This window comes from Trachurus japonicus, chromosome 8, assembly GCF_045865225.1.
Source record: "Trachurus japonicus isolate A0001 chromosome 8, Traja_1.0".
Taxonomy (NCBI): domain Eukaryota; kingdom Metazoa; phylum Chordata; class Actinopteri; order Carangiformes; family Carangidae; genus Trachurus; species Trachurus japonicus.
The window spans coordinates 23,069,585-23,080,068 of record NC_140914.1 but is presented as its reverse complement, the minus strand read 5'-3'; the positions used below and the strand labels follow the sequence as shown (position 1 = coordinate 23,080,068).

Below are 10,484 nucleotides of genomic sequence, written 5' to 3'. Positions count from 1 at the left end.
GGGGTGTAGATCCGATGCCAGGATTGGGGGGGACACAAAGGTGATTTTTTTTTTTTTTTACCCATATAGAACTCATACCATGCCGCCATAAATCACAACTCTGCAAAGTCTCGGCATATCATTCAAAAAGTACTGCACAGGGAATCATTTATTGTGCTTACCTTTCTTGTTTATTTGTCCTAAACAGCCAACAGCGAGTATCACTGCTGTTATATTAGTAAATTATAATTTAAAGGGTCTCGGACATGTAATGTCTACTCGCCGTTCTTATCTTTCGCCTCCCACCGACCCTCCCAGATCCCCAAGTCTTCTCACCATCTTCCTTTTCCCCCAGTGTATGGAGCTTTATGCACGATTAATTGATATGGATGAATATCAAAATATGAAGCCATAAGATTGAGGGGGTTGTTTTTTTAAAGCCTGCTGATGTCATCAGCGTCTGTGTAAGAAACTACCCGTTCATCTGCATCGTAGTGGAGGAGACCAGAGATGGGATGTGGAGTCAGAAATATTTTTGTCAAACATTATTTGTTCCACCATTTCAATAATTTCTTTTTAGATGTGAAGAATGTGAAGTCTGAAAATACATTTGTTAAATTTTGAATAGTTTGGGGTATTTTTATTGGGGGGGACAATTCATGTTTTTCAGAAATTGGGGGGGACATGTCCCCCCCGTCCCCCCCGGGATCTGCACCCATGAATACATCCATGAGATAGCCTAATTTCTCTTCAGTAGCATAATCTGTTTATGAGTAGGCCTAACAAGTATTTAAAGAGAGTTGTTTAGTGTACTGTGTTGTCATCTATAGTTGTTCCCAACCATGATTCATAGGGAGAGAAATGATGCTGAAGATGTTTGCAGTGTCTATACACATCTATGGTCCTATTTTTCGGTATATGTCAGTTGGGTTTGTGCATCCACATGTGATTTTGAAATCACAATAGTAGAAATTCATGATCTCACCATGTTTATCACACACGTTCTTTCCTCTTGGTTTCATCTCAGTCTTACTTTTACAGTGCAGCAGAAGAGGGAGAGAGTGAAGTATGAATTGATGTAGCCTGAAAGAGTGGAAGAAGTTCATATTATTAGTATCATTATTGACAGGTGATTGTATCCTAAAACTTGGGTGATATCATCCATCTGATTTCCTGTGTGTTTGTGTTTGCAGAAGGTGAAGAGTATGAAGAGTAAAAACAACATACAGAAATCCCTTTATGATATTTTGGACTGGTTTGAAGAAAATCGATCAGAGCACATCAATTTGTTCTGGAGCTGTGTCTTCGAGGAGTGTATCATCAACCAATACCCAACGCTGCGACTGCTGCGCAACAGCCTCATGGACGGTCAGACTCACTTTTCTTCGGTCATCGCATGTTTGTTATTGTGATTTCCTAATAACACTTAACATTTCTTTTGCTAATCAGACACTCACTAAAGTTAAACTTGCATGCAAGTCTTTGGTCAGGTCTTTGCTTCAAATTGATAAGAATCTACAAAATGTTCATATATTTTTGACAATCTCCTCACCACCTCTATGCACACAAGGCCATAACCATAAGACACTAATATTTAGGTCAGCCCATTAATAGTTTTTTGCATATCAAGAAATGGTATAAAACATTTTTATGATATACTTTCTAATATACTTTTGATTTAATTTGCAGGTTCTTATCATTTTAGCACACGGCTGCCTGAGAGGTTGGAAAAGGGAGAGACAGATGAAAGGAAAAGGAAAAAGTCGTCAGAGGAGGAAGAAGAAGAGCAAGTAAACCCAACAAAAAGAAGGAGGAAACGGAAAAGTAAGAGTGTGTGTGAAGATGAGGAGCAGCAGTCTGGTCCATCGTCTCAGCTGACTCCACGTCAGAAGAAGTCCAAGAAAATATGCTTCTGTAAGTTTCCTCCCACTTTTCAGTATTACTGAATATAACATTGGGAAATGTGTTTCTCAATTAAGTCAGTTAAACAGAATGTTTTAATCAGAAAAGGTCAAAATATTTAAACATTTTTTAAAGCCCCGGTGTATAACTTCTCTTGTTGTCTATTCACAAAAAGTGAGTAGGCTATTTGTTCAAAAGTGTGTGTTTCATTAATTAGTAATTACCTCCATCAACAAACTGAAGTGTTCTGGTAAGCTTTGAATTTGCCATTCATATATTCATAGAGCTGGTAAGCTCAATGCTGGCTGCCATGTTGTGCTGCCATCTTTTACATTCAGTGGCAGCGTGACCGTAGGTAACCACAGAAACACTGACTCACCGGAGAAAACCATCATTGCGGTATAGTGTGAGAAAGGATGGAGGCTCACACTTATGCTGCATTCACGTGGAATCAGGCAGACGAAACAAACACGCCAGATGTCATTTTAGAGAGGGCCGGTAAAACGTGGGTGAGGTAAACAATACAACATGGCCATGACATATTGTCACCTGTGTATTGTTTTGCCTCGTGCCGACGGACCACTTGTTTATCTCATTACGTGCAGCGGCTGTTGTCCCTCTGCTGTCTGCCCGATTCCATGTGAATGCAGCATAAAGAATATGATTGAGTTGGTTGCAATATACAACCTCACCGCTATATAGTATAGGAGTAATAGGAGTAATTCCTACACAATGTCCCTTTAAATTTCAGCTTCTCCTTTGAAAAGAGGAGAGCAGAATGACTTTTGGAACTGGCCTCTGTATAAATCCCACCTGCCCGTGACCTGTGGACACAAGGAGGGGTCACTGAGCAGATCCAGACTGGCTAAAGGTCAGAAACACAAAGTAAAACTCATCGACTTAAGTGAAATACTGTTTTCTTAATTTCTTTATTTGGCTTGAAGATGATTGATTTTATTTTCTTGGACAGAGGTGTCGGCATGCAAAGAGTTCTGACTATAAAGAGATGGCAGCGTATTCCTGATCCTCTATCTGTTTCTGTTTCAGGGGAAAAGTGCATTTTGTTTGACAAACAGTGGTTTACTCCTGGTCAGTTTGAGAAGCTTGCAGGGAAGAGCAGCTCAAAGAACTGGAAGCTGAGCATTCGATGTATGGACACCCCGCTGGGAAAACTTATAAAGGTTTGTTAAAAAGTGATTTTAATTTTAGAATATGCACAAGACTTCATACACAGTTCGTTGTGATAATCATTTATTTTCATGTTTTTTTCATTTGAATTCAGGAGGGTCACCTGGAATCAACGCCCTACAAACGACAGCATAAAAAGGTATCAAGACTGGTGAAAACACATCAACAAATGTATTTATTTATGTGCCTGTTTGCTAATTTACATAGTATTTTACATTTTAATTACCAGAAAGAACATTACAAATAACAATGTAGAAAACAAATAAAAGAAAATACATGAATCTGATTCAGTCATGAATCCTCTTTTTTCCTCCTAGGCCAAGAGATCCCTGTTTTCATCTGATGATGTCATCATAGGTTTGTTGTTGAGGAGTAAAACACTGATTTTAGAAAACTACAGAATGGACTGTTTGATATCTGAGTGAACACTGCATCCCCACAAGCTATTACAACAGCATCTGTTACCTCACAATGAATATTAAAACATAAAAAATGTATGTTATGATGGAGCCATATAGGCAGCTGATTTCTTCCTGGGCAGGAATACATAACTAGCAATAGAATTTGAAAGGAGTTTCTAAGCATTATCCAATGTTGGCATCTACCTCTTTTTTAGTGTTTGAGGGAGAAGATGAAGAAGAAGACAGTGATGAAAATGAGGAGGAAAAAGAAGATGATGATGAAAATGAGGATGATGAAGACGACCTGCAAAACCAGGAGGAAAAGGTTCCTTCTAGTGATGAAGAAGATCGTGCAGGTGCTGATTTACACAACATACAATGATGTCAACACTAATAAAAGTCATTTTAGATGACATATTATGATATGATAATCACACTCTCAACATGTGATTACTGCAGATGAGGACAGAGACACTGAGGAACAGAGCGACAGCGTTCAAACCAACGCAGTGTTCAAAGTCACATGTGGAGATGTAACTGCGACCCTACACCAAAAACGATTTGGAACAGGTAAGTTCACCAGTGTCAACTAAACCATCCGACGTCATCCTTGTGGAACCATCATTTTTTACATATTTAATGGCAATAATTACTGGCATATGATAGTTGCTGGGATATTTCACTCTGAATCAAATTGATGGTTGATGATCAACCGTCAAACTGATACTTCCACATACATCCCCCGTATATCAGGGGTGGGCAATTATTTTTCCTGGGGGGCCAAACATGAAACCTGGGGGCCGGGCCACACAATTTTTTTGTCCCCCTTTATTTTAATTTTACTAAGATCATAGAAAACATACAGTGCACTCACTCTTATTCTTGTTATTGTTATATCAAAAATGACTCAGAACAACAACTTATTAAAGGTTGAATATGTTGAAAAATAATGTGCAGAATACGACCATCTGGTGTCTCAAGATAGGAATTACAGCAACAAAAATAATTCCAGCAGTCGGTTGAAAGACAGTTGCTAAGTATAACACACTGTTACTATGGACGCCACTCTGATCAGAGGAGTTCAGAGAAGAACAATGCAGGATATTTACCTTGTGTTTCATTTTTACCTTCATTAAACAACTTTAGACTAATTGTAGATAGATAGATAGATAGATGAATTTATTTGTCCTTTACAGGAAAATTGTTTTCACCATTCCGTACAGACGGCCTCGAGAAGTGATGTTGGATAAATGAATTGTAACTTGTTACAGGGAGAGTGGAGGCTCGCTTCCACATCACGGCTGAAAACCAAAGCTGCATGATCAGAACCTCTGACCCGGTGTCATAGCGCTTATCTCGCGAGTCTGCGACACAAACGCGGCCCATAAACTGTAATCTCTTGTTACACAAAGGCCTACACAAATACACACATCGTAACATGTATATGATAATGCATAGATCCACCGAATGATTAAAAAGGCCTCGTTAAAAAACAATTGCACACGACCGGGAGGAGGGTTAGCAAAACAGCAGAGAAGTGAGGGCTACCAGCTGGTACGATGTAAACAGGAAGTCATTGTCATTGTAGTCATTGTCTGCACTTGTATTCTACACTTTTTAAAAATATATAGCTTTTAATAATAATTCTCGATATCCAACCTTTAAGAACAATTATTACATTATTACCCAAACATGTAATAATAACTTGGGGTGTCCCAGACTAACAATTTTCATTGTCAAATCTGGTGAACACTCCCTTCGGCAAATTCAGAGCTTACCGGAACACTTCAGTTTGTTGATGGGGGTAATTATTGATGAATGAAAAACTTAGGTTTTTGAACAAAATAATCGATTTTCGTGAATAGATAACAGGAGAACTTACACAATGTACCTTTAACCTTTCTTTTGCTAATCAGAAGTCCCTTTGTTGTGTGACCATGATATGTGCATCAGTGCTTGTATAGCCACTCAGCTTAATCTTGTAACTAAGTTTCGTAAATTGCTGAGGTCTGATCTATATCTTATGTAGTGTGTAGCTTTATGTTTTGCTATGATAAACCTGTAAATCAAATCAAACAAATCCAGTGAAACGTGCCCCTTCTCATCTTTCTCCTTCCACCAGGGACTTTTGGAAAGAGTATTCGTACTGAGACAAAGTGGTTGAGCCCTGTGGAGTTTGTGAAGGCGGCGTTAGATCAACCAGACGCCACCTGGAGGAGAGACATCATGGTGGAAGGAAGGCCGCTCAGTACCCTCATAGAGGTAACCATGGTCACATGGTCAATCACAGTGATAAACATTATCTATTTTCAATATGTTTAGCTCAATTGGTAGAGCACCCGTCCCATGTGTTGAGGCTATAGTCCTCACTGCAGGCGGCCCCGGTTCGATTCCCACGTCGAGCGGTCCTATCCTGCGTGTCATTCCCCCCCTCTCTGCCTCCCCATTTCCTGTCTCTCTCAACTGTCCTATCAAATAAAGGCATGAAAAGCCAAAAAATATACTTTAAAAAAAATCTGCATTTCAACACTGCAGCTGTTGTTGTTCCTTGTTCATAGTAATTTTTTTGGGGATTGAATCAATCGCAGACTAGACAATCTGCCTTCTGTTAACACCAGCTCTTGCATGCCCACTGTACATGAGGTCTAAGGGCAGAGGATGTTGTGATGCCATGTAAAGCCCTTTGAGACAAACTGTTTGTAAAAACGGGCTATACAAATAAAATTGCCTTGCCTTGCCTTGCCTCAGATATGTATGCAGGTGCATTGGTATGTTATGATATGATATAATATAATATGATATAGCTTGGATTTATGTAGCACTTTTCATGGCTCTCAAACACATTCATATGCAAGACTCATACAGTAGGTAAGGTGGATAAGGTGTATTGCTACAACAACAGCGACTGGGGTGGAGCTGCTTTTGAAACTCAGTTTGAACATGAAAATGTTTGAGTGTGGATGTAGCTTTAGACTCCAGTCAGTCAGGCTGGCTCTAGTGTGTAGCCACAGGTCATTAATGATGCCATTCTATGACGATGTGTTTCAGCTCTAAATATGATTGTACGGTGTCTGTGGTGAGGGAGGAAATGAGTGAGACTCAGGGTTTGTGAAGTTGAAAGATCCAAACTGTGAAACAAACAGGAAAATTGTTCTGATTTGTCTTTTTCAGGAAAAAATCCACTCACCTCTGTGTGATTGCAGACTGTGCTGTCCAAGTGATACAGACCTGGTAAGTCTGCTGATCAGTCAGTTTCAGGTTGTTGTTGTTTTTAAAACAAGGATCTTTTTTTTCTCAGTGGTCCAGCTGTTGCGCAGAAAGATGCAACATATCATTTTGCTGTATCTAACAATTGCTGTCATGAACTGTTTTTGTAACCCTCGACAGGAGAATGATGAAAATGATGACGAGTGTTACGTTTGTAGAGGTGAAGAGGAGGAAGAAGAGCTGGTGGTGTGTGATCACTGCCCTCGCTCCTTTCATCAGAAATGTCACCTTCCTCATGTAGACGACGCCACTTTGAGGTGAGTTTAGATCAAACTGAATTTCCACCACCTGCTTTTATACAGCAGAAATCATTATAATGCATTATGATCTGCTTAAAGCTGCACTACTTATGTATTTTGACTGAATCCCAATAGTGGTCTAATAAATACAACCTCAAATGTTACACCACTACTCAGATGAAGGCCCTTTCACTGAGTGATACATTTACACCATTGGTGGGCTGTGAGTGTGAACAAGTCATTACAGTTCAAATGTTTCTTTTCTCATCCCTATGTTTGTACTAATGTTTGAACATAAAGTCATACAAGTAGAGTAGCAGCCACCAAGTGGTAAAGGTCTGAAAGGTCCAAACTGCTCCAACTGTTGTGTAAACATAAGGTGCACTCAGGCTCCACTAGAGAAGACGAGCAGTAGTGGAGATGTAAGCATGCGCAAGAGTGAATGCAGCTGCAAAATTCGCAGTGGTGTGTGTTCATGAAAAAATGTTGTCATTCTGTAACAGGAAGTAACAGAGGAAGTTTGGACTACTTTGTTTGTTTTTTGCTATAGCAACACAAAGGTGCAAAATTCATTAAACTTAATAGATTAGTAACTGAGATCAAAAAGAAGGTTGTCTTTTGTGATCCCACTGCAATATGGTCTTCTGTGTAGACTAATATACTGTATATGTGTGTGTGTGTGTGTGTGTGTGTGTGTGTGTGTGTGTGTGTGTGTGTGTGTGTGTGTGTGTGTGTGTGTGTGTGTGTGTGTGTGTGTGTGTGTGTGTGTGTGTGTGTGTGTGTGTGTGTGTGTGTGTCTGTCTGTGAGAGCAGTGACACCGGACCATGGATGTGTACTTTCTGTGTGTTACAAAAAGCTCAGGAGTGGCGTTACAGTGATGAGATGGAAATGAAAGCAGTCATGTCCCGCCACATATCAGGACACATGCTGGTGAGCTCACTGTGACTCTGTCTAGGTCTCTGTCTTTAGGTCTGTCCATCTTCATGCCTGTGTCTCTGTCTTACTGTTGCCACTCATCCCTCCTTTAATCACATCAACAGGAATGTCAGTATCTCCTCCTATTCCTGCGCAACGCTGATGAGAAACAAGATTTTGCTTCAAACCCAAGTGCCTATGTAAGTCTTATTCTCTGCTGCTCCTGTATACTCTATATTCATTAAAACAGTACCACTTACTTAAAGGGAAAGTTCACCCAAAATTCAAATTTCACTCATTATCTACTCACCCTCATGTCGACTAAGAGCTGTGAGAATTTTCAGAGTCCTCCGTGCCTTCTCTGAGTTACGTGGGGGTTCGCGCAGCAGTATTTGTCCATATAATGGTTGTGAATGGATACCACTTTTCTTTGTTCAAAAAGACACACCATAAAACATCCAAATACCTCCATGCTGCTCGTCTGTAATGTCCCTCTTGTATTGAAGCCCCGACATGAGAAATTGTTCCGCCGGTCAGTGCAAATCACGCGAGATTTGCACTGACACAGGAAGAGCAGTGAACTGAGACACTGGGAGCTTCCGCTACAAACAAGCTTAAAATATAGACTTACTTAATTTTTTTCGGAACAATTTCTCATGTCGGGGCTTCAATACAAGAGGGACATTACAGACGAGCAGTATGGAGGTATTTGGATGTTTTTTGGTGTGTCTTTTTGGACGAAGAAAAGTGGTATCCATTCACAACCATTATATGGACAAATACTGCTGCGCGGACCCCCCTGTAACTCAGAGAAGGCACGGAGGACTCTGAAAATTCTCACAGCTCTTAGTCGACATGAGGGTGAGTAGAAATTTGAATTTTGGGTGAACTATCCCTTTAACTTTCATCAATTAATGCACACGCTCTCGATGTCTTAGAAACAAACCAAATGTGATACACAATATTTAATTCATTTCTTCTTGGCACCCACAGCTGGAAAATTACTCCAGTGTTATCCAGACTCCAATGTGGCTGGACAAAGTAGCCGACAAACTCCAGGAGAAAGAATACGAAACAGTTGGAGAGTTTGTGTCTGACATCGAGCTCATTTTCACCAACTGTGCCTCCTACAATCATGTAAGAAAACTGTCACCTCTAATTTCTTAACATCTAAATACCAAGAGTTAAAGAAACGTGTGTTGTAACAAAGTCTCTTATGTTATTCTCTTTTGCAGGCTAATCCTGTGTTCCTTGACCTAGGCGACCGGCTGAAAGAGACGTTCAGTGGAGAATTTAAAAACGTGTTCAACATTTGTGAACAGTGTTAAGTCTTCAGTGTCAGTGTTTAAACTGAAAAGGTTGGAAATATGTACATTTACAGAATTTTTTTTTTTTTACTTGTATGAAAGTCTCGCCTTTCTGAACTTGAAAGCTCTTTGCAGTGCTAAATTGAATTTGTAAATAACACAGAGGCCACACTCTGTGAACATGCAACACTTGGTTCAGTATTCCAGATACTTCTACTACAAGGTGTTTTATAGATTATGGTGATGTTCGGTGTTGTGGAAATTCTCTGTTGCTTGTTGTTGGTGAATAATGAAATGGAGACTTCTGCTGGCCGACAAGTTTTTATATTCTTGCAAGGAAAGGTCAGTCCTCACCCGAGCAGTGATGGTAAAGGATGTGTCTCACATCATCCTACAGGCTTTTGTTAAGAGGTTTAGACATCACAATTCACAAATGGTTAAAGCACAAAAGGAGACCTGATATCTTGGTGGAAAAGCAGGGTGTGGGGACATCGCAAGTGGTTGAAACACTAAACGATTGAAATGACCATTACTTTGGACAAAAGGTTTGATATTTGCTCCAGATGTTTTTATTGGCATGTGTTTTTCTGATATGATTGTATGTAAAGCCAGAATGCCGTGTGGCGCAGGAGGTTAAGCAGGCGCCCCATGTATAGGCTACAGTCCTCACTGCAGGCGGCTCCAGTTTGAATCCCGCATCGGACTGCCCTTTCCTGCGTGTCGTTCCCCCTCTCTCTGCCTCCCCATTTCCTGTCTCTCTCAACTGTTCTATCTAATAAAGGCGTGAAAACCAAAAAAATACATACTTAAAAGCCAGAACGCCGGTCTAAACCATTTACAACACAGTTTCCATTTCCCTTTCTCCATACTGCAATTAAAGTATTAACTCATGCGTGCTGTCTCTGATGTGTAGATGTTTTCTATAGCCTATGTATTTGTGCATTTTTAATGGCATAGGCCTGATACATTCATTCATCATTCATCCCCTCAGCCATCCAACTCTACAACTCCTCAGCAGGGGGAGGAAGCTCATAACACACCTCCCATGCCCACACAGTCATATTCAGTTAAACGCCACTTATCACTATCATGGCCATTCTGAATGCACTTTCTCCTATTTTACTTTCTTTAATTTGTAATTTATCTGCACAGTTCATATTCTGGCCTCAAAGACATAGTTACATTGTTTTTTTATTTTTATAAACTGCTAGATATAACAGTTTCCCTATGGAGATAAATAAAGTATCTATTATCAAAGTCATGATTAATGGACATGCTTATTTAA

At 40.0% G+C, this 10,484-nt stretch overlaps 1 protein-coding gene across 1 annotated transcript in view; it reads left to right on the top strand.

Annotated features, from left to right (window-relative positions):
- Positions 1-9,964, top strand: part of LOC146983249 (uncharacterized) — a 10,592-nt gene extending 628 nt beyond the window's left edge. The window contains exons 2-16 of the mRNA XM_085784746.1: positions 1,173-1,347; positions 1,669-1,893; positions 2,633-2,752; positions 2,929-3,062; positions 3,164-3,208; positions 3,387-3,426; positions 3,686-3,826; positions 3,930-4,040; positions 5,593-5,741; positions 6,642-6,701; positions 6,858-6,994; positions 7,790-7,907; positions 8,018-8,092; positions 8,886-9,029; positions 9,128-9,964. Of these exons, the coding sequence (XP_085640872.1) occupies positions 1,173-1,347; positions 1,669-1,893; positions 2,633-2,752; positions 2,929-3,062; positions 3,164-3,208; positions 3,387-3,426; positions 3,686-3,826; positions 3,930-4,040; positions 5,593-5,741; positions 6,642-6,701; positions 6,858-6,994; positions 7,790-7,907; positions 8,018-8,092; positions 8,886-9,029; positions 9,128-9,220 (1,767 nt within the window). The 3' untranslated portion in view covers positions 9,221-9,964. The remainder of the gene's footprint in view (positions 1-1,172; positions 1,348-1,668; positions 1,894-2,632; positions 2,753-2,928; positions 3,063-3,163; positions 3,209-3,386; positions 3,427-3,685; positions 3,827-3,929; positions 4,041-5,592; positions 5,742-6,641; positions 6,702-6,857; positions 6,995-7,789; positions 7,908-8,017; positions 8,093-8,885; positions 9,030-9,127) is intronic.
- Positions 9,965-10,484: the final 520 nt, after the last annotated feature.